At 33.7% G+C, this 24545-nt stretch overlaps 1 protein-coding gene across 2 annotated transcripts; it reads right to left on the reverse strand.

Moving 5' to 3' along the window:
• Positions 1–284: 284 nt before the first annotated feature.
• LOC114264039 (TMV resistance protein N) lies at positions 285–10163 on the reverse strand. 2 transcript variants are annotated; one of them, XM_082910713.1, is made up of 7 exons: positions 9915–10163; positions 8344–8974; positions 6991–8095; positions 6540–6815; positions 4947–6455; positions 4055–4643; positions 285–728 (listed from the first exon to the last, which is right to left on the reverse strand). In XM_082910713.1, exons 2-6 carry the CDS (start codon positions 8853–8855, stop codon positions 4215–4217), a joined length of 3831 nt encoding a protein of 1276 aa, XP_082766839.1. In that variant the 5' UTR covers positions 8856–8974; positions 9915–10163; the 3' UTR covers positions 285–728; positions 4055–4214. The 2 variants fall into 2 exon arrangements, with proteins under 2 accessions (XP_082766839.1, XP_082766838.1); XM_082910712.1 differs by having other exon boundaries at positions 527–725.
• Between the last annotated feature and the right edge of the window lie 14382 nt (positions 10164–24545).

Raw genomic sequence — 24545 nt, forward strand, 5'->3', positions numbered from 1 at the left:
CATATTTATTAAAATGAAAATATATATTAAAAAAAAATATATTTGAACCCAAGAAGAACAATACAACAATATATGGACCATAATTTTTTTTTTTTACCTTCTTTATTTATTAGATTTTAGTGAAATAAATAATTTTGCCCTAATTTTTTTACCTAGGTCTTTATCAATTTAAATTGAATAATTTTTTCATAATTTTTTTGTCCTAATTTTGTTTCATTAAATTGTTTTATTTATAATTTTAATTATTATATGTGCATATAAATTTTTTTGTGACTACAAACAAATAAATAAAAAAATCATAACTTATTATTTTATCCATAAACTTTTATTTTTCAATGTAAAAGAGGCTTTCATTTCTAAAATTCGCCTTAAACCCCCCAAATCTAGTGCCGGCCCTGCCAAAAACACAGCATATTCTAAAACTTTTAACAACTTTTGAAGCCATAGATACCTATTCTAACCTCCACAGGCCTTGGAACTTCTCCTCAAGAGCAACAAAACGAGCAAGCTTAAAAAGGCTTCTTTTTTCTTTTTCTTTTTCTTCTTCTTCTTCTTCTTCTTCTTTTTTTTTTTTTTTTTTTGTAGATCTCGACGTTGCAAAAGACTGATCCTACAACAATGCAGCCTTCGAGCATTATAACAGACATCAGACTTCGAGCATTATAACAGACATCGAAAAGCAATGGAGAGCTACGACCACCTTCAAATCTTTGTGCCCCTGCTAGCTGCTGAAACAAATTTTTAGGCTGCGTTTGGATCAATGATTTGTGAAGGGAATGGAAAGGAAAAAGAAAAAGAAGACGAAGCTCTATTTCTTCATTTTCCCCTTTATTTTTCTTTTCCATTCATAAATTGCTTCTCAAATCTTTGATCCAAATGCAACTCAAGGGGAAAAAAAAAAGTATGAATCACAATATGTAGGAGAGAATGAGAGAGATCACCTTATTTACTCCATGAAATATAGAGATAACAAAGGAGACTGTGGTAGAGGAAAGACAAAATCTTACAAATTCAGATTGAGACAGCAATAATATATCCAAACACTTAGGGTGTGTTTGGTAATGTTTACGTTTTCAGTTTATATTTACAAAAATTTTATAAACTGGTTTTTGTTTATTTTTAGAAAAACATAAACTACAAACGCGTTTGGAAATTGACAAAATGTTTAAAAAAATTTTAAAATATAAAAAAGAGTGAGAAATGGCAAGTGGTGGCAAGTGGCGGCGGAAGACGGTGGTGGAAAGTGGTGACGGTGGGTGGTGGGTAGCTGGTGGTGGCGGGTGGGTGGGTGACGGTGGCGGGTAGTAGGTGGTAGTGAGTGGGAGGTGGTGGTGGCGGGTGGTGGGTGGCGGATGGCGGATGGCGGGTGGTGGTGGGTGGCGGGTAGGTGGCGGGTGGTGGTGGGTGACGGTGATGGGTGGTGGGTGGTAGCGAGTGGGTGGTGGTGGTGGCGGTGGCCGGTGGGTGGCGGATGGCGGGTGGTAGTGGGTGGGTGGTGATGGTGGGTGTGTAGGTGGGTGACGGTGGCGGGTGATGGGTGGTATCGAGTGGGTGGTGGTGGTGGGTGGGTGGGTGGCGGGTGGTAGGTGGTAGCGAGCGGGTGGCGGGTGGTGGTGGTGGTGGGTGGGTGGGTGACGGTGGCGGGTGGTGAGTGGTAGCGATTGGGTGGTGGTGGTGGTGGTGGTGGTGGTGGTAGCGAGTGGGTGGTGGGTGGTGGTGGCAGGTGGGTGGCGGGTGGGTGGTGGGTGATGGTGGTGGTGGTGGTTGGTGGTGGTGGCGGGTGGGTGGTAGGTGGCTGGTGGTGGTGGGTGGCTGGTGGTGGCAGGTGGTGAATGCAGGTGGGTAGTGAGTGGTGGTGGCAAGTAAGTGGCGGGTGGTGGTGGGGGGCGGTGAATGGTAGTGGCAGGTGGTGGGTGGTGACGGGTGGATGACAGGTGGGTGGTGGTGGTGGTGGTGGCAAGGGGTGGGTGGTGTGTGGCGAGTGGGTGGCAAGTGGGTGGTGGGTGGTGGCTGGTAGTGGTGGTGGTGGTTGGTGGTAGTTGGTGGTAGCAGGTGGGTGGTGAGTGGTGGTGGCAGGTGGTGGTGGAGGGTGGGTGGTGGGTGGTGGTGGCGGAAGACGGTGGTGGAAAGTGGTGGCGGGTGGTGGCTAATGTTGGGTGATAAAAAAAAAAAACTGAAAACTCAAAATGGAAACACATTTTTTGTGTTTTCATTTTTTTGCCAAATTTATAAACTGAGACCACTGATTTATAAATCAAAAATTTTACCAAACAAATTTTTATTTGAGTTTTTTAAATTTTTGTAAATATAAACAGAAAACTGAAAACGTAAGTGTTACCAAACGGCACCTTATTAAGATGATTTTTAATTGTAAAATAGCACATCATTCTAGTGGAGTTTCTGTATAACTTTTATATAAGATTAATTTATTTAATTTTAATTTCTTATAAAAAAAAATTACTCCAAATTATGTGATGATGGTATTATTAAAATTATGAGCTACTGGGGTGGGATTTTATTTATTTTTTTTGGTAAATTACACTAATCTTCCCTTTGATTTGGAGAAATACAACTAGCTTTATAGTTTTGTCACAGGTACAATTATTTCTCGTTTAGTAAGACTAAAATGATCAAAACTAATATAAATATTGTGAAGACACGCAGGATAAATAAAGAAAAATATATAATTCAGTGTAAAAGATATTGACAATATCATTTTCCATCCACATGACTATAAAATTATTGATAAAAATGGGGCTAAGTGTTAAATGACATACAACTTTAAAGAAGCTTAATGTAATTATGCCAAAATTGTGGAATATGTTCTCTAAACCTCAGGGAAGGTCAGTGCAATTTACCATTATTTTTTGTTTGACTGAAAAGCTAAAAAAAATATATAAAAAAAAAAGATAATTACTTATGAAGATTATATACAAAAATTATTTGCAAAAGAGTAATAATATGTATAATTTTATTTTTTATCTATATTTCTCATTCGTAACCACAAAATAATGGGGTTCATATTCATAAATGCATATGAAACCTATTCACTTATGTATTGGAGAATGAGAAATAGAAGTAAGAAATATAATTATATGTAGTATTTTTTGTTGAAGAAAAAAATTACATTTTTCAAGTATAAAAAATGCCAAGACACTCCAATTTTCTACCAATGTAAGAGTTTGATATAAAATTTGGTAGAAAATTTTGTAACATTGCTCCAAAAAATTTTTTTTTTTTGAAATATGATATATAGGCTAACGTTTTGGATCTAATTTCTTGACCAAGTGACGTATAAGTGAAATGATTTGTTGATGATTAAAGAAAATATGAGAGAGAATTGCTTAAGATATTCGTATTATTCACTACATCATTAAGTTGAAAATTAGATCTAATTTTTAGTCTAAAATAGCAATCCCCTAGCCTTGTTTGGCAAAGGTTTTTTTTGCATTTTGGGCTAAAATCCACAAAAAATCAAAACAGGTTAAAATAGCAAATAAGACAAAATATTACATCAAATCAATAATTATTTTATTTTTTCTCTCACAATCATCATATCTTATCATCAATAATTATTTTATTTTTTCTCTCACAATCATCATATCTAACTGCAAAAAAAAATCAACCATCTTTCCAAACACAAAGGGTGTGTTTAGTTTGATTTTAAAAAATTTGGAAAAAGAGTTTAGATTTTTTTTTTTGTTTGTTTGGTTGTATATTTTGGAAATTGTTTTGGAGTGTGGAGTTTATGATGATTTGATATTTTGTTGTAGTTGAGTAGATGTGTGTGAGAGAAAAAGTAATTGACAAGGAAAGAGAAAAGAGAAAAGAGAAAAAGTGATTGATTGATGTGTATGAATTTTTTTTTCCAAAATCATTAAACCAAACAAAATTTTAAAAAAATTTCTCTAAAATTTATTTTTCAAAAACAAACCAAACAAGGCCAAATATTTTAACCTAAATAATTAAAAATTAAAATAACTTATTAAAATAATCAATTTTCCAAATGAGGCGTATGGACTTGATACCTCTTGCAAAAAAAGTTTATACATACCGTTTGCTTCCAATGCTTTAAGTTTTATTATTAATCTGTTGAATCAACTTCTTTCGGTTGGATAATCAACTTCTTCCTCTTCTTCTTGAATGGCACTCGGGGAAGGTGATGAGATGTAGTCGGCCTATGCTTCATCATCCAATGCTTCATCATCCATATCTTAATCAACCTCAAAATTTAATTTAGCCGCACACTTTTTTACCTGTATATGCTTACACTCTGTTATGAAGATCTCCACTTCATCACCGCCTTCTAATTCACTCATTGACGTAAATTTGAGGAACATCTGGTCTTCTCTACATAAACCATCACCGCGATCACGAATTACATATGATCTCCTATGGACTTTGTTTATATGGTATTCAAGATAAAAAAAACCTTTTTGATTGCCTTTTTCATTGGAATTGGATCCAATGTAAATTACGCATACAGCCAAGCTCCATATTTTCTGATTTACAAGGGGCGGCACCTTGACAGATAAAGATGATCCTTCAGTTTGGTACTCGAACCATCTGGGAACCTCACCCCATGTAAGATGGATACTAGAATGATCTACAAAACCATGGATCGGATGGAACATACGATAATCCTGTTCCAATAAATGGTGCATTAGTCAAAGTACGTCCTAAATCTCTTTTTCTTACTAAGATATGCAATAAAAAATAAAATCCAATTTGACATCAGGAAAAAGAAATAGAAAGCCAAAGTGAAGGGGAAAAATAAAAGAAAAAGCAATTTTCCCTTTTCTCTTTGTTTCCCCCTCCACAAATTCAAGATCCAAACAAAGCCTTAGATGAATGAGACATTAGCAATTGTATTAATTTAGAATAAGTAGGGATTGATTATGGTTCTTGAAGAATGATTTATTGTACCAATGAGAGAGAGAGAATACCTTAACCCGCCAGATGGCTGCTTTCATGACATTATATACAAAATTGCTCTCGGCTAATTTATGGCAGCCTTTAAGATACAAGGATTCTAATGAGAGCCCCATCAACCTCCAAATTGCACTGGGCATATGTGACAAATTGCAATTGTTCATACGTAGCTCAATCAAGTGATAAAGCTTACCGACGCTATCCGGAAGTGTACACAGATTGTTTCCATCAAGAAACAATTCTTTTAATGAGATCAAACTCCCAATTTCACTGGGTAAATATGATACATTGCAATTTGTCATACGCAAACAATCCAAGCGAGTAAGGTTACCGATGCTATCCGGAAGTGTACAAAAATTGTTTCCATCAAGAAACAAATCTGTTAATGAGATCAAACTCCCAATTTCACTGGGTAAATATGATACATTGCAATTTGTCATATACAAACAATTCAAGCGAGTAAGGTTACCGATGCTATCCGGAAGTGTACAAAAATTGTTTCCATCAAGAAACAAATCTGTTAATGAGATCAAACTCCCAATTTCACTGGGTAAATATGATACATTGCAATTTGATATCGCCAAAAATGTCAAGCAAGTAAGGTTACCGACGCTATCCGGTAAGGAACGCAAATTATTTTCTGTAAGCTCCAAATCTCTTAATGAGATTAAACTCCCAATTTCACTGGGCAAATGTGATACATTGCATCCTTCCATGTTCAATGATTGCAAGCGAGTAAGGTTACCGATGCTATCCGGTAAGGCACACAAATCGTTTCCTTCAAGATCCAAATCTGTTAATGAAATCAAATTCCCAATTTCACTAGACAGATATGATACATTGCAATATGCCATGTTCAATATCTGCAAGCGAGTAAGGTTACCGATGCTATCCGGTAAGGTACACAAATCGTTACCATAAAGATCCAAATGTGTTAATGAGATCAAATTCCCAATATCACTAGACAGACATGATACATTGCAATTGTCCATATCCAATCTCTGCAAGCGAGTAAGATTATAGATGCTATCCGGTAACGTACACAAGAACTTGTTTCCACTAAGATCCAAATGTGTTAATGTGACCAAACTCCCAATTTCACTGGGCAGATATGACATATTGGCTATCTTCAATGTCTTCAAACTTCTTAAACCCTGTAGTGAAAAACCAATGGAATCCACGTTCTTTCTTGGCAATGCCCAAGATGAGAAAAATGTGTACGCTGATTTTGATAGTGATCCTTTAAATCCAGCAAATTCTCTTAGTTTGGAGCAGCCCGAGAGATCAAGATACTCAAGAGATTTCAACATCAAAATCCTTGAAGGAAACTTCCCAAGTTTTTTACAATTTGCCATGTCTAGGACAATAAGTTTGTTGAGACATCCAATAGATTCGTCAATCTCTACCAACCTTATGCAGTTATCAATCAATAGTTCCTCAAGATTGTTGAGTCCAGAGAAGTTCGGGGTTTCGGTTAGGTAATAACAATGACTGAGATAAAGGAATTTCAGATTATTAAGATCCTGTCAAAAACACAATGAGAAAAATTATTTTCCACATCAGTACAATACGATTGATGTATGAAATGTAAAGAAATAATATTGTACCTTGGTTCCCTTCCAAACTCGTTTCAGTTTGCTATGACGCAAGTCAAGAGCAACCAACTTATCTATGTATAATTTCGATGGCAACCATACCAACGGACAACCATTCCAGCTTAGCCATAATAGCCTTCTAAAAATATGATAAAAACCTGAACTTAGGTGAACGTAATCGAGATGAAGAAGCCACAATTTGTTCATATTTTCAAAGGCCTTCGCATTCACTTGGACTTCTTTTGACTCGGGAAAGTTCAGGAAGAGGCCCTTAACCACTTCAGTACCCTAATAAGAAAACCCATGGCACAAAAAAATTACAGTAGTTGGAAAACAAAACATAATGCCAAGTATATATTTGTATCAGTTAATTGTCAGAATTACGAATGTGCATATGCATGTGAAATTATTGCAAGAATTAAGCATCAAATATTAATTGGAAGTTCATGCTTATGGTTCTCACCGTGCCATATCTCAACACTTCGAGAACATCTTCATGATGCCACAATCTACTACGCCTTCCAGGCTCATCATTAGATTCTTTCTTGACGATTTCTCTGCCCATGTCTCTAATCATATCATGCATCACAAGCTTGTTCCCAGGCCCATATTTTATGAGACAACGATCAAACAGAATTCTCAACCCAATTTCAGGGAATAATTTACAGCCTTTTAATATTTTGATTATAAAATTTCGATCCATTCCAACAAAGAAACAAGCTATATCCAAGAATAACTCCTTCACTTCTTTACTTAACGAATTGTAACTTATTTCAAGTTTTTCTTGAATGCCTTTATGAGGAATTTTTTTCAATTTTTCTATTACACTTTTCCATTCCGGTATGCTTCTGATGCGAGACAAAAAGCAACCCAAAATTTCAAGAGCTAATGGAAGCCCTTTAGCATAGTCCACAACTTGTTTTGAAAGTTTCACATAGTTTTCTATGGGATGGTCTTCCTTAAAGGCATGCCAACTGAAGAGTTGAAAAGATTTGTCCTCATCCAACTCCTCTGGTGTATATATCTCGTCCACTTCAAAATTTAATGAAGACAAATCTCTCGTTGTTATGATGATTCTACTTCCATAACCAAAATAAGCTCGATCTATGGCTAATTCCTTCAATTGTTTAATGTCATCCACGTCATCCAAAACAAGTAGAACCTTACGATGCAACGCTCTCCGTATTATGACCTCTTTTCCTTGGTGAATATTTCTGATGTGATGAATTTCATTTTTGAATATATCGGAAAGAAGTTGTTCTTGTAATTTTAACAGACCATTTGATTTCTTCCAAGTTTCTCTGACATTTACAAGAAAGCTGCTACCATCAAATCTACGGTGGATGAGTTTATACAGATTTTTAGCTATTGTTGTCTTCCCTAGTCCACCAATCCCCCATACTGCAACAATGCGAACGACATTATCATTTGACTCCATGCGCAACAACATTCTGAGTTTCTGCACACGATCCTCTAGTCCAACCGGGTGGTCTGCAACACTTAGATGTTCAAGATCTATTACATTTCCAACTTCCTCAATGATTTTAGCAATTAACTTCGCTTCATCTCTGCCAATTTGAGCAAAGTTAAAAAACAAAAGTAAGTATTTAGCAAATTCACGCATCTGGTGCTATGGCATTAGAAATTTGATGGACAAACTAGTTTCGATTTATTTTTATGAATAACGTAAATGATTCTAAATATAGCCTTGTAACTACAATTAAGATTCTACCTATACATCCAAATGAAATTGTTCCTAATTTGTGTTGTTTTGGATTATTTTAAAAGCAAACATTAAGAGGCTTGAGGAAAATACCCGTTGTACACGTTCTTCAAGTCCCAACCAGACAAATTAGCAGCCTCAGTAAGAGCTGCCCTCCACTTCTCCACCTTGCAATCTAAACTCTTTCTAAAATGTTCTTCATGCTTGGCAAATGCTTCTGCAAGGCTCCCCTTCTGCCCCCGCACGTCAGATGGATCAACATCATAAAAAATAGGCAGAATAATCTGATTACATGTCTTCCTGCACTTCATGATCTGCACAAGTTCATCCAGACACCACCTCGACATTGCATAATTTTTTGAGAACACAATAATTGAAATACCAGATTCCTCAATTGCTTTTAGTAGTTCAGAACCAATATGTTCTCCTCTGTTGAGCTTTGTGTCGTCTCTAAATGTGTAAAAACCATGTCGCTCTAAAGCAGCGAACAGATGACTGGTAAATTTTAAGCGAGTATCAATGCCACTGAAACTCAGGAAGACATCATATTTGCGTTGTGCAGTGGAGGATGAGGAAGAGGCTTCGTTTGCCCAAGAAGCAGCCATGCGTGAAGCTCAAAGATGAATGAAAGTTTGTAGACTGGTGCTTTTGTTTGAGGAAAAAGGGATAGCCTTGTATACTTCTTCCTTGTAGGTGACTTGTATATATTTCAAAAGATTCTTACCTTTGGAAAAAAAAAAAAAAAAAAAACAGAAGGGTTAAAAGAAGTAAAATTCTTACAAATAACACTTTCTAATCGAAAATATTACAATTTTATTCCACAAATACATATTGTAATATTAATTTGGCAGTAGTGGTGGAAGCAAACAAGTGATCTGTGATCGTTAAAGAAGGAGATGACTAAATTTTTGTAGTCTGATTCCTAACGGTAAGAGAAAATATTTTGGTATTTTCTTAAGAGGGGGCTTAAAATCATGGCCTTTTGGAACTTGAAACTGTTGAAGACAGAAAATTGAAACTAAACCATTGCAGAGGACAACATAAGGGAAGCAATTGAAAACAATTAAACCAAGATCAATACTTCATTTCAATATTAAGAGCATAACCTATGTCTGATTCATGAACAAACACATGCTTTTCCCTTCAAAGTCAATGAAGCAAAAACTTCATAACTTACAAGTTTCATCAAGAACAAAATGTACATACAGTCATACATACATACATACATACATACATACATATTCTTAAAAATCATCTAAACTAAGCTCCCAAAACGCTAATAATCTTCAACCACAGACAAATAGAATAAAAAATAAATTGAACATGAAATCACACAGACCAGATCTCACAGAATTGCTGTGGTAGAATGAAGAAAATAGTTTTTATTTTGCTGGGTACAAAATATTTTATTAATGGCAATAAAATAAGAGAACACTGTTGGGGACTCTTTGGATTTAGATTCTCTACCATATATGACATGATAGGAATGGAGATCATAAATCCAAAGATTGATAATTGTTATGTTAATTGTTTCTGATTTTAAAATTAAAATATATTTATGTGGCTCTTTAACAATCATTAATCCATGCAAATAAACAATTATCAGAGAGAAAAGCCGAATCCAAAGTTTTTAAAGTATACTCTTTTTTATCATATGTACGTACCTTGTTATGAAATGGAAATCTAAGTGTGTGCAGATGCTTCAATCTCCATGACCATCATCGGCAAAGGGAAATTTGAGAGTGAAAAAAAACAAGAAGGTGAGAGGGAGGGAGGGAGGGAGGGAGGGAGTGCTTGAGGCTGCAGTAATGGCCAGATTTGGGAATTGCTTGCTCTGAGAATTTGCTATAGAAAAGTAGGGAGAGGAATTTTTTTTTTTTTTAATTATTTTCTTTTATTGTCGGAAGAGTTCTAACTGTGTTTGGATTGAGTGATTTGGAGAGAAAAGAAAAGAAATAGAGAGAAATGTATTTTTCTTCCTTGTTTGGTTATCTTAAGTGGAGAGAAATGGGAAGAAATAGAGAGAAATGAAGAGAAACTCATTTCTCTCATAACCCTTATTTTCAATCTTCCCAAAAGTGGAGAGATTGGGAGAGAAAAGAAATCCACAAATGTTTATATTTTCATAATACCAATTTTACCCCTATAAAAATAAAAGAAATAAAATGATTGAAAATATAAAAAGGTTATTTTGGTAATATAACATAAAATAATTTCTTTTCTTTTCTCTTAATGAAATCTAACCAAACAAGAAGGAGAGAAATCACAATCATTTCTTTTCTTTTATTTCTTACTTATCCAAACAAAAAGGAGAGAAATTACAATTATTTCTTTTCTTTTCTTTTCTCTTATTACTTAAGTAATTATTTCTTTTCTTTTCTCTCCTAAGTTACCAAACATAGCGTTAAAAGTAAGTTCCTGATAAAGAAAGAACAGAAAAAGAAAAAGAAAAAGAAAAAGAAAAAGTAAAGTTTGAGCGTGATGCAAAGTGGGAAAGCCTAGCAACAGTAAAAATTCAGCATGTCTCTAGAATTTTCAAAAAACTAATTTTGGTATTAATTTTTTGAATTTAATTTTTAAAAAATTGAGTTTTTTAATTTTAATTATATTTTTACTTTTAGTAAATATTTTTAAAATTTTAAATATATTTTTTTTAATTTTTTTAGATGCACCTTATCAAGATGTATATAAAAAGTAAAGTATTTGTAAAAAAATATTTTAAAAAATCAATAAATATACAAAAATACAAAAAATGTATTGAATTCTCATATTTTTTTTAATATTTTTAGTATTTAGTGAATTTTCTAAATATTTTTTTACAAATATTATACTTTTTAAGTAGATTTATGTTTAGTGTATTTAAAAATAAAAATAAAAAAATTATTTAGAATATTAAAAAAAATTCAGTAAAAACAAAAAAAAATACGAAAAATAAAAAATTAAATTTTTTGAAAAATTAATTCTAAAATTCCAAACCAAACAAGCGAAATCTGAATTTGTAATGAAAAGCTCAAATTTATTTATGATTAGGTCTCACAACAAAGTTAAATATCTAAGATTTATTTCTGATAAAAATATATATATATATATATATCTAAGATTTCTTTGAAATTCTATGTAAATTCATCACTTTTTCTAAATTTATAAACTTGTTACGCAAACTTGTTTGATAACTAGTTAAAAATTTTAAAATATATGTATATATTTAATATATCAAAAAGTCATAAAAAAATTAAAAAATTCTCATTATCTTTATTTTTTTTACATATTTTTTTTATAAAAAATAAAAATAGGATTTTTAAATATTTTAATTTTTTTATCTAATATTTTAATAATAAAAAAAATTAATTACCTAAAAGTCCAATTTACAAATGTTATGGTAACTCAGATCTTATCTAAGATTTTTTAAACCAATAAGTCGTATTTAGTAAAAATAAGAATATTATCAGTTTTTTCTAATTTGTAAAACTAAGAATATTATCAATTTTGTATAGTAATATCCTAAATAATTGTTTCACTAACTAATAAAAAAACAGAATATGAGATTAAACGTTGTTGTCTTTTTACTTATTGGTTTGATTCAATTATCTAATAAAATCGAGAATATTATCAAAAAAAAAATTTCATTTTTAAAACTAAGAACATTGTTAGTTTTTTTTTCATTTTTAAAGTTTTTTTTTCCCAATTTTGCACATCAATGTTCTATCATCATACTCCTTTATAGATACAAAATTTTTAGTTTTGCACAAAAAAAAATAATTCAATATTTTCAAAAAAACAAAAAAAAAATTTGTACATAAATTATTTTTTAAAATTTTCAATTTAAAAGTTAATGTTTTAAAGTTTTGAAAATCAAAAAAAATCAAATTAACATGTTCCTTTATAGATAATTATAAATGACGAACAATTATTGTTTGAAATGTAATTTTGACTATCAAAAATTTAATAAAATTTAAAGTCTAAAAAATCTTAGTTAATATTTAATGAAATATAAATTCATAAATTAAAATTTATGTGTAAATGTCTCAAAAAATAAACTATTATAAAAATCACTTTTCAAATCAACCTACACTTTATTACAATTTATAGTATTACACAAAAATGCGAGTCAAGCTTTAGACTATAGAGACCACAAGTAACTTCTTTGTAAGCAATTCTCAGTCTCATGGGAAACCACCTTTGCCTTTCAAAGAAATTTCTTCACATCTTTTTAGCAGAGTCTGTCATGGGAAACCACCTTTGCCTTTCGAAGAAATTTCTTCACATATTTTTAGCAGCGTCTGTCGGTGATAATAAGAAGAAAAAAAAACAAAACAAAAGGTACTCCTTTCTCTAAGTCTTTGAATGAATTACAAATTAATAATTAAACATAATATTTAAGTAGATAACAAAATTTGATAGTTGAATCACATCTTTTACCTAATAATTATAAGTTGTGTTTGGTTTGATTTTCAAACCATGATTCTACACTAATAATCAACTCTCTATTTGATTACAGTTTTCAAATCATGATTTCAAATCAATTTCAAAACACATTTTGAAAACATATTTGGTAAATTAGAGAGTTTTTGATTTTTGATCTATCTGGTCGTCTGCACGGATAAGACAGTTTTTGAATTTTTTGGTCTACTTGGTCGTCTCCCCGGACATTCGGCAGGTTGATTGGAACAGTTTTTTTTTTTTTTTTTTTTTTTTTTTTTTTTTTTTTTTTAAATATATAGCAATTGGCACCTATTATTTGAAAAAAAAAAATTATATTTTTTTTTGATATTTTTAAAATATATAAAATATTTTTTTGAGACCAAAATGACAAATTATTTGGACATTTATTTAAAATTAACAAAAACAAATTTCAAATAAAAATTAATTTGTCACAGTAATTTTTAAAAAATAAAAAAATATTTTTAAACAAAACAATTAAAGTAAAATTTCCAACCAAATATACAATCAAAAGTAATTTTAAAGCACTAGCTGAATATTTTTGTTAACAAATAATGATATTTCTGTAATATTTTAAATAAAAAATATTTTTGAATTTTTTAAAAAAATTTTAAATAAAAAAATTATTTTTTTCAATAATTATTTTTTGTAAATTGAGTTTTAAAAAAAGTTTGGTTATGAGTTTTGAATAAAACTTTTAATAGAGTTTTAAGTTGTGTGTTTGATTATGAGTTATAAATTTTTTAATTAAGTTCTAAAAACTCTTTTCAAAACTCATAAATCAAATAACTTTTCATAAACTCAACACTCATTTCAAAAATCCAACACTCAATTCAAAACTTTTTTCAAAACTTATAACCAAACAAATTTTCTCTTTTCAAATCATAATTCCAAAAGTTACAAACTCAAAATACAATTCTGTATTCAAATCATAATTCTAAACACAAACCAAACACTACCATAATTTGTTTGGTTTGGATGAAATCAAAAATTTATTTTAGGGGAGACAAAATTAAGTGTAGCAAAAAAAATCTTTTAGTAAAAAAGAAATTTTAACATATACTTTAAGGAAAAAAAATAATAGGAAGAAACATCAATAAATTTATATTAGTTAATAATGAAATCAATAGGATCATATACTATTATATTAAATAATTTGGGATCATCTTCAAAAATTTAAGAATTATTCTATATATTGAAAAATCTAGAAATCCTCTAGACGTTGATTTGTGATTATGTATTAATTTTAAGCAATAAAACAATCTCAATCAAACAATTAAGACAAATCGATACAACGATTTTAACGTGGAAAAACCACAATTGGACACCTCCAATTGTGATAAAAAATCACGGGCAATAGCCACAAAACAATCCACTAAGAAGATATAAATGAATTACACAGGTATACTCTCAATTACCTAACGAATTCACGCCTGAATTGAACCAACCTCTATGTACTTCTTCCAACCCCGTCTTTACCTTGGAATTGTCTTGACGATGAGCCACTCTGGAATCCACCAAAGCTTCAGGCTCGAATTCTTCAGAATCCATTGAAAAACAAGTCTCTCTTTTATGTAGAACAAACAAATAATCCTTTGATGTATACTGTTTAAACCATGAGTTGAATACTCAATGAAAACATCAAAGAAAACTAGCAAAATATCCCTAGATATAAACCTTAGAATCCAAAAAGAAGATCTGGAGGACTTATCTCAGTTTTGGGAGAAAACCAACTACTTATAGAAAACCAAAGTAATCCTAGTTTTGGAAGAAAACCAATTCCTTATAGAAATCCAAGAATCTGTATTCGCGTGGTCCGCTCAAGCGTGGTAATTCCCGCTCGAGCGGAGGCTTCAAAATTGTGTGATTCATATAGGCTTCACGCTCGAGCGGACGTCCCCATGCTCGAGCGTCGAATCACATCATCCAGTCCTTTTTCAGGCAAAACAGAGATGCTGTGAGCTTGCAATCCGCGCTCGAGCGTCACTTTTCTCGTTCGAGCGGGATGACCAAAATTGGAAAATCTGGTAAACTAGATCCTGTTACAACCTCGGTTTTGATCCATGAAAATTGACAAAGGCACGATTCGGGTTGGATTCGCATTTAAACACTCATAACCTCACTGAAATAAAAGGTGCGAAAACAAATACAACTGAAAGGAGTTTTGTTAAACGGGGTTGCTAAGAATAAAACCTAACAATCTCCCCTTTTGGCAATGCCGTGACAAAACACACCTAACAAATAAAATCCTAAACACCCCAACCCATTACAGCCAACAAAACCCAACTTCTTTCTCAAGGTCATGATATGCAAAACAGTTATTAGTGCCACAATCTCCAAAACAACTATTAGTCCCACAAGAGTATATGAAAAAGCAATAGACATATGACACGATTATCTTGAAACATAAGATGGAAAACATGAATAGATGAAAACTAAGACTCATGAAAAACAACTCTCAAACAACAAAAGCAAGATCATAAACCAACCCAAGTCAAGATGAACCAAACTCCCCCTCACTAAAAGCAACCACAAACACTGAAAACAGTGAACAAGAAGAAAACGATAAAAATAATATGGTGGAGCAAGTAAGAAATCTTAGATTTGTACCTTAAAACACACAAGATTATCCAAGAAGCACAATTACTAGTAAACACAATGTGCACAGTCTGTAGAATATTCCTCATGAAAGAAAGTGATGCATTATATGAAAAGCATAGATCCCATGAGAAAAGTGTGTGTGTGACTCTTGAAGTTCGACAAACACTAGATTCAATCCTAGTGGTGATATGAAAGCTGGACCTCTGGCAAGAGAATCTAAGCACAACAAAGGAAAGTCAAACCACTAGGAATCAAGGGGTATTTGGTGAGTAAAGGCGGAAGCTCCCTCTCAATCAATGAATCTTTTCTTTTTCTTTTTTTTTTCTTTCTTTTGCATATTTTTTCTTTTTCTTTTGCACAATCATTGGCGACTGACACGCTCAAGAGTATGGAAACCGAACCAGAGAAGCATGGATATAATAAGGATGGCTTGGTTGGTGACTCTGAGGTAGCCTTTTCATCATGGCTAGACTGCAAAGAATTAAGGGGAAAGCCGTGGAGGTGCAAAAAGATGGAAGGTGGTTAAGAGACTCAACATCACCCATGATATGCTAGTATAGGTCAATTCCTCTAGAAACGCAAAAGATCAATGACAGAAGTCCATAGAGAAAAAATAATCACTAAGGCGGAAGACTCCAAAATTTGCTAATCCAAGAGTGTGTACAAAATGAGACATATTAATCAAAAAACACACACTCCAAAGCGAGTAATGACCACAGAAAGCACACATATATTAACATGTAATGGATATTCTCATCAAATCCAATATGCACCAAGGACCACTCGAAAATTTCAAGCTTGCAAAACCATACTAAGAAAATCTTTTTAAGATTTTTTTTTTTTTTTCAAAAATAAAGCAAGACAAAGAAACGAACAAGCACACATTTATTTATTTTTTTCATTAAAAACAACACACAAAAACCCAAAAGCTAAAACAAATAAACAAATTAACACAAGTCAAGTTTTCTCACCCAAACTGCTTTAGTACGAACAAAGTTATGAGAATTGCAGTTCTTGGGTGGTGTCTTGACGTTGTGGTTCCTTTCCCCTGCAATGGGAACCCGTCTCGACTTGGCTTCTAACTTCCAATTTTTAGGTCTAGGCAAATACACTCTCCCATGCAACTTATAACAATAAGGGCGAATATGACCATGCATACCACAATGATGACAAATAAAAACAGAGTGTACCTTCTTTTCTTTTACCTTACCAACTCTAGGAAGTTTGACAAGTCCATCCTTATGTTGAATTTTTTGTTCTCTCTTTCCTTGAGTTCTTGTATCATGAGATGTTGATGCACTCTGTTTTTGCTCTTTCTTACCACCAAAGCCAAGGCCACTCTTGTTAGAACAGATTTGTTAAGACCTAATGATATTGTCCAAAGTCTTTGATCCTTTGTTCTAAAGACCAATGGTAACCATGGCACACTTGAGGTCTTCCTTTCTCTTGATCATTAGTTCTTCCAAAGTAACTTGAGACATCTCGAGAGTTTCAATTTTTTCTTCATATGTTGCATAGATTTGTTGTAGCTCGTTCCTCTCTGTCTCACAAGTCAAGAGTTTTGCACAAAGAGCTTGTCGATCATTAGCTATCTTGATGGCATCAAGCGTAGCCTTGGAAATCTCCTCCTTTAGTTTGACATTCTCACTTTCACATGCTGTGAGTTTTATAGTGAGTTTGTCATTCAATTTGGATAACTTAAGAGATTCCTTATACAACTTTTCATAAGCTTGCTCAAACTCTTCATCATCACTTTCCGAGGATTCATCATCAGTGGTATTCTCAACCGGGCTCTTCAGATACTCTGTTCGTCCTTCAGTTTTCAGAAACCACAATGAAAGTAAGGAATTGTTTATGTCCCTCTTCACCTTGATCTTCATTGTCACTTTCATCTTCATCAGATTCTGATTCATCATCCCAAGTGATAGCGAGGGCTTTCTTCTTCCTCAAACGAGTAGGGTATTCTGAAGCAAAGTGGCCAAATTCTTGGCATTCATAGCATTGGACTCTTTCAGAGTTCCCTTGTATCTTTCCTTTCTCCTTTTTGGCTATAGAATTAATTTTGAGTTTATCTTTGCCTTTAGATTTATGAGTATGAGTAGATTCCAAAAGATTAGGATTCTTTTTCAAAAAAGGTTTTTTTAATTGTTTAACAAAAGCAGCCGTAATCTTGGAATCTATCTCACAGTCCTCATTAGAATCCTCTCCAACTCTATGAGCACTACTAAAAGTAATATCTTTTTGTTTCTTTTTGAAATTTCTATGTGCCTCATAAGATTGGGGATTTCCAACCAACTGATCTAGCTTGAGATTGTCAACATCTTGAGCCTCCTCAATAGTCGTAACTTTTGGTTGGAACCGATCGGGCAAGGATCTCAAAATTTTTCCCACAACTTTGGATTCTGGTATTTTTTCACCTAAATTGAAGCTGGAATTTACAATGTCACTCAACTTCGCATAAAATTCATCAAAGGTCTCACTATCTTTCATTGAAAGGTTTTCGAAACTAGATGTGAGCCTTTGAAGTTTTGAGCATTTCACAGAAGGAGTGCCCTCATGAACAGTTTGTAAGATATCCCAAGCTTCTTTTGCGACTTCACAATTACAAATACGACTAAACTCTTCAGGTGTGACAGCGCAAAAGAGAGAACTGATAGCTTTACTATTCCAGCTACTATTTTGGTAATCAATTGTGTTCCACTTTTCAATTGGTTTGGGGACAGTTACTCCATCAACAGTAATTGTTGGTTCGGTCCACCTATTCATGACAGATTGCCAAACTTTTTCATCTATAGATTTCAAAAACGACCTTGTCCGAGCTTTCCAAAAAGAATAATTGGATCCGTCAAGTAGCGGTGGTCGAACCATAGAATTTCCCTCACGAATTGAATCCATTATCACAAATCAAACAAGATCTCGTTCTAAAAGAATTTTTTTTTAAAAAAATAGAATGACCTGCTCTGATACCAATTGAAAAATCTAGAAATCCTCTAGATGTTGATTTGTGATTATGTATCAATTTTAAGCAATAAAACAATCCCAATCAAACAATCAAGACAAATTGACACAACGATTTTAACGTGAAAAAACCACAATTGGACACCTCCAATTGTAATAAAAAACCACGAGCAACAGCCACAAAACAATCCACTAAGAAGATATAAAGGAATTACACAGGTATACTCTCAATTACTTAGCGAATCCACGCCCGAATTGAACCAACCTCTATGTGCCTCTTCCAACCCCGTCTTCACCTCAGAATTGTATTGACGATGAACCACTCTGGAATCCACCAAAGCTTCAGGCTCGAATTCTTCAGAATCCACCGAAGAACAACTCTCTCTTTTATGTAGAACAAACAAATAATCCTTTGATGTATACTGTTTAAACTATGAGTTGAATACTCAATGAAAATATTAAAGAAAACTAGCAAAATATCCCCAGATATAAACCTTAGAATCCAAAAAGAAGATCTAGATGACTTATCTCAGTTTTGGAAGAAAACCAACTACTTATAGAAAACCAAAGTAATCCTAGTTTTGGAAGAAAACCAGTTCCTTATAGAAATCCAAGAATCTGTGTTCGCGAGGTCCGCTCGAGCGTGGTAATTCCCGCTCGAGCGGAGGCTTCAAAATTGTGTGATTCATATAGGCTTCACGTTTGAGCGGACGTCCCCATGCTCGAGCGTCGAATCACATCATCTAGTACTTTTTCAGGCGAAACAGAGATGCTGTGAGCTTGCAATCTCCGCTCGAGTGTCACTTTTCCCGCTCGAGCGGGATGATCGAAATTGGAAAATCTGAAAAACTAGATCTTGTTACAACCTCGGTTTTGATCCATGGAAATTGACAAAGGCACGATTCGGGTTGGATTCGTATCTAAACACTCATAACCTCACTGAAATAAAAGGTGCGAAAACAAATACAGCTGAAAGGAGTTTTGTCAAACGGGGTTGCCAAGAATAAAACCTAACATATATAATATTAAATTATAACTTAATTGATAATTTTAATTAAAAAAATTGGGGGGCATGACTAATGGCCACCCTAACTTTCTCCCCATTTGATCTAAACTTCTCTTGTTTCACATCTCTATTAACTCCCAAAATAATAATAATAATAATAATAGTAATGAAAAAAATTCAACATCTCTATCAAGATGACATTTAGGCCTCACTTGGAGAATTGAATTTTTAATAAAAAAAATCATTATAAGTTGTCACAATATATTTTTTATTTTTGACGTCTTTTTATAAAAATATTAATTAAAATAACTAATTTCCAAACAGAACTTACCAAAAATGGAATTGCAACAATAAGTTGGTAATAGAGACCAATCTTGAACAAAATCAAACTTCAAAACAAAAATTTACTTCGTTTTCTGGGCAGAATAATTTAAATCCTCATGACCATTGTTTGGGTCAATATGCTTTGAAATTGGATTAATAATTCAACAAAATATATAATTCGATATTTGACTAACAAAATTGAGGTTAAACTAGTCCACTCGTCCCTATTATTCCCCACATGAGGGACTATTGAATTTCTAAATGGGGAGAGCGAGATGCAAAATCAAAGACCAAAGAAAAATTCAAATTAATTATTACACCTCATAATCCTAAGCCAATATAAACATAGGGCAAGATATTCAATTTGAAAACATTGATAATCTTAAGACTAGTACTTCTAAAAATGTTAATCTCATATAATCCAATCGGTTCAAATAAATATGACCTTAAATGTACACTGACTGAATTGAAGATGAAGGTTCACTCTTATTGAGACGGAAACACAAATCATACTCTCTCTCCCTGCCCAACCATGCAAGGCCGCCAACACTATACGAACTAACAATGACCATGCTAATTTTTTTAATATGTACCTAACAAAATGGGGCTCCTATTTACTGCACAATGTCCATACTTCACCAATTTTTTTGAATATTGTACCTAATATTGACCATACTAGTTTTGTACCATAATTGGGCTAGACTTACAAGGGAAAAACGAACCTTGAACAAAATCAGAAACTCCAAAACAAAACCTTAATTCATATCATGGGCTTGGATACATTTAAATCCTCATAATGAACATAGATTGAATAGAAGATCTGAGGCTCACACAACCCCCATGGACTCCCATGTACAATCTGGTGAGAGGGAAACACAACCCTTCTCTACAAACTACACAAAAAATTTCTAAAATCATATACAAATTTTTGCTATTAATCCATTCAACTCAAAAACTATCAAACATAGGATCAAGCTATTTTTTTCTCTTGACACATGGGAGTGGTTACAAGAGAAGGATGGTACTTGAAACAATCCAAATTGAAAGGAACCATCCCAAAGCCTTTGAGACTACTATTATTCTTCACAACATTTGATTTAGCCCCATGAACTATCAGATACATTGCAACCTGCATATGCCCTCCCTCCACTGCACGACGAAGCGATGTGTATCCACCATCATCAAGAAGATCAATTTGAGCTCCATTACTAACCAAGGTCTTAACACTCTCAATTCTTCCTTTAAATGCAGCTCTATGCAAAGCAGTCCAACCATTCTGATCCTTTTCGTTCACATTCACTCCTTCCGCAATACAACTCTTCATGGCATGGACATCATCAATCCTTGTAGCTCTATGCAACGCATCGCCCAAATGCAACATATCATACAAATGCGAGTGACCCTTTTCGACTGCCAAAGCAAATGCGGTCTTTCCATCTTCATTCACAGCATATTTGACAAACATCGTGTTGGGGATCGAGGGCACACCAAGAAACACATACAAGCAACAACACAAGAGTTTTAACGTGGTTTGGCAAGTCGCCTACGCCCACAGGCAGCGGATTTCATTATATGGAGAGAAATGGAAGAATTACAAAGGAGACAATACACTCTGATAGTTTTTTCTCTATTCAACTCTTCCCTTGGCCTCTCCATTTATACACTCAACAGAACGTGGAGAGGTTGGCTGGCCTTGCACATGGCCAGCCTGTTCCTTCACAAAAGTGGCCGTCCACCTTTGTGACTTGTCTGTTGGCAAGCTGTGTTGTTGGTTGGCAAGCTGTGTTGCTGTGTTGACTTCACATGGAGAAGAGATCACTCCTCACATGGGGTGATCTCCAACAAATCACCCCTTCAACCTATGTGAGTAGTTCGGCTGAATCTTTAGCCCAATGTTCAACAAATCTCCACCTTAGCGAGGATTCTCTTATCCAACATAGTGATTGATCAACACTGCCATGCACTCGAAGGTGCTCAGTTCCGAGAGATGTTGACTAAATATAGCAAGAACCCAAACCCAAAACCTCACATTTCCCTTTTTCCCTCTTTCCCTCTTCCCTCGTCCGTTCTCCCATGTTGCTATCTTATATCTATTTAGGGCTATCGGTAGAGGATAGCTATGATTATTGTATAAAATTGTATGAGGATTAGGTATATTGAAACTAATCTCTTAACTATTGTCATTGAATATGACTGTGTTTTAATACATTGTATATTTATGATATTTAAGAGGAGAAAGAAGATGTACTCCATGTTTGGAAGAAGAAAGGTGATGGACTCTATTGAATTAAGTTGGCTTGTGTGTCCAGGGTGAAAGTCCCGAAAATCGCGTGTGTACATGGGTGCCGATCCCCGCGGACGAAATTTTTCGTAAAATGGCAAATTGAAGGGTTTGTGTAATGGTTGTATTGATTAGATAACCACTGAGTTGTAGCCTTAGTTAGGTTGTTTGGATCACAATGAATCTAATTCATGAATTGAGGTGAAATGAATTGACTTGAAATGAATTAAGATAAAATGGATTGAAATATAAAACTTGGCACATTATGATCTTGTAGAATATGAATGATTTTATCACAGACATTGTATATGCACATTATACTTTTATCTTTGTTAAGATTCATATATTGTGTTAGATTGTTTCTACTGGGCTTTGGCTCACCCTACTTGGGGAAAACCATTTTCAGGTACTGGTGATATGCCTCCGCCAAGGACTTAGCTTGGGAGGATTGTGGAGCTGAAGGCTCAATTTTTGTTTGTTTTGTATTTACTCTTTTACAAGCCTAGGGCTTTATTTGCATCGAGCTTATGACTCATTTTGTTGTAACCAAGCACGATTTTAGAAAGATATAAGCCATTAGGGCATATGAATATCTGTTTAGCTTTCATTCTTTATTTACGTCTTGTAACACATACTGTAAATTCAGGATGAACGATTTATGAATGTATATCGCATGTGTCATGTTTTGTATATTAACTTTGATTAATGAAAGCTTCTTATTGTATCTATATCACTTTGTACAGGAGTTTGGAGTTGGATTATTGTAATTATTTTGGGGGCGTTACAGCTCTCCTCCGTTGATGGCCATAGCTCTCCGGGAACTCAATCTATAGCTCTTCTCCGTCTCTATCTCTCACTCTCCTCAATCTTCAACTGCTTCTCTTTCTCGCGCATGCTCTCGATCGCAGTTTCTCAAGTAAACTTTTTTCCCTCCAATACTCTATCCATATGAGTTAGGGATTTATCAGTATAATCCATTACAAGCAAATCAAAATCTGGGCAATGACACTTGTATATATGATGATTTGGGCTTTTTGATGTTTTGAAATTAATTTTAAAAAGATTTTTGATACTTTTGAATAGATTTTTGATGTATTTGGGAATTGTGTTCTAGCTTGTATATATAATGTGCTTTGTTTCTTGACTTTATTGAATCTTCCATGGCAAATAAAAGTCCTATCTTTTGGATTGAATTTGGATGAATCTAAGAGTCCTATCTCTTGAGTTTTGCAGTTAAAATTCTACTTGGTTTGTTGGGCTAGATTGACATATTATTATTTTTTATTTGTTTCCAGTTTCCAGTTTGCATTTACTTGTTTCCAATTTGACACATTGTACACTCGTTTCCAGTTTATGAGTTTTCCATTTAAAATTCTACTTGGTTTCCAGTTAAAATTCTATTTGGCATATTATTTGTTTTTCAATTAATATCGGCTCATCATGGTTTTGTTTCATCCTCCAACATTTTGAAATCAAGCAGCCTATAATAATCATTCTGAAATCATTCAATTTCAATTTCAATTTCAATTTTGAAAGTGGAAAAATGGAGGTTGATTCAAATGGTGGTGACAATCCTTCAGAATATGAGAGTGGAGAAGTTGAAGAACCTAAGAAGGGTATGTGTTTTAGTTCAACGAAAGAAGTGTACACATTTTATGGAAAATATGCTAAGCATGTTGAATTTTTTATAGCTCATAGAGCACAACATTTTGGAGATGATAGGCAATTAAAATGCATTGCAATTGAATGTTCTCGAGCAGGGGAGAGAAAAAAGAAATAAAAAGTCAACCCTCTAAAGTTATCTTTGTCCACAAAAATTGGTTACAATGCAAGGGTACGAGCTAGTCTCCAAAAGAATGGGAGATATATGTTAACCATAGTTAACCTTGAGCATAATCATGATTTGATTCCCACCGACTCACGTTATTTTACAATGTATAAGAAAATTCTTGCTCCTGTGAAGAGAATATTAGAAATTAATGATCAAGTAGGGATTGGGGTGTCTAGTAACTATCATTCAATGGTTGTTGAAGCAGGGGGATATGAGTCATTGGCATTTGATGAGCGAGATACAAGGAATTACATTGAGAGAGCAAGAAGATTGAGGCTTGGGAAAGGTGATGCCGAATCACTTCAAAGTTATTTTATGAGGATGCAAGGTCATAGTGAGAGATTCTTTTATATGATTGATGTTGATGAGGAGTTTCGCATTAGAGACTTGTTTTGGGCTAATGTAAGGAGTTGGGCGACTTATCAGCATTTGGAGATGTTGCTTTATTTGACACAACTTATCTCACGAACAAATATGACATGCCATTTGCTCCATTTGTAGGTATTAATCACCATGGATAGTCTATTTTGCTTAGTTGTGGATTGTTATCTAGTGAAGACACTAACGCATTTGTTTGGCTATTCAAGTTGTGGTTAAGTTGCATGTCAAATCATCCTTCAAAAGCTATCATAACTGATTAGTGCAGAGCTATGCAAAATGCTATAGAAATTGTCTTTCCACAGGCTCGACATCGATGGTGCTTATGGCATATAATGAACAAAATTCCGGAGAAGTTGAAAAGATATTCTCAGTATGAACTTATAAAGTTGGCTCTGTAAAATGCAATTTATGACTATTTGACAAGAGATTAATTTGAGAATGAATGAGAAGAGATGCTTACAAAATTCAATCTT

This window comes from Camellia sinensis, unplaced genomic scaffold (assembly GCF_055761805.1).
Source record: "Camellia sinensis isolate YWXY unplaced genomic scaffold, ASM5576180v1 Unanchor1, whole genome shotgun sequence".
Classification (NCBI taxonomy): domain Eukaryota; kingdom Viridiplantae; phylum Streptophyta; class Magnoliopsida; order Ericales; family Theaceae; genus Camellia; species Camellia sinensis.

What these genes read in the sequence shown, in the direction of transcription:
- LOC114264039 (XM_082910713.1), bottom strand. Translation starts at nt 8,855, where the DNA reads ATGGCTGCTTCTTGGGCAAACGAAGCCTCTTCCTCATCCTCCACTGCA. An exon ending in TTGAAGAACGTGTACAACGG is followed by an intron (nt 8,096 to 8,343) that starts GTATTTTCCTCA and finishes TCAAATTGGCAG; the next exon opens with AGATGAAGCGAAGTTAATTG. An exon ending in GAGTTTGGAAGGGAACCAAG is followed by an intron (nt 6,456 to 6,539) that starts GTACAATATTAT and finishes TGTTTTTGACAG; the next exon opens with GATCTTAATAATCTGAAATT.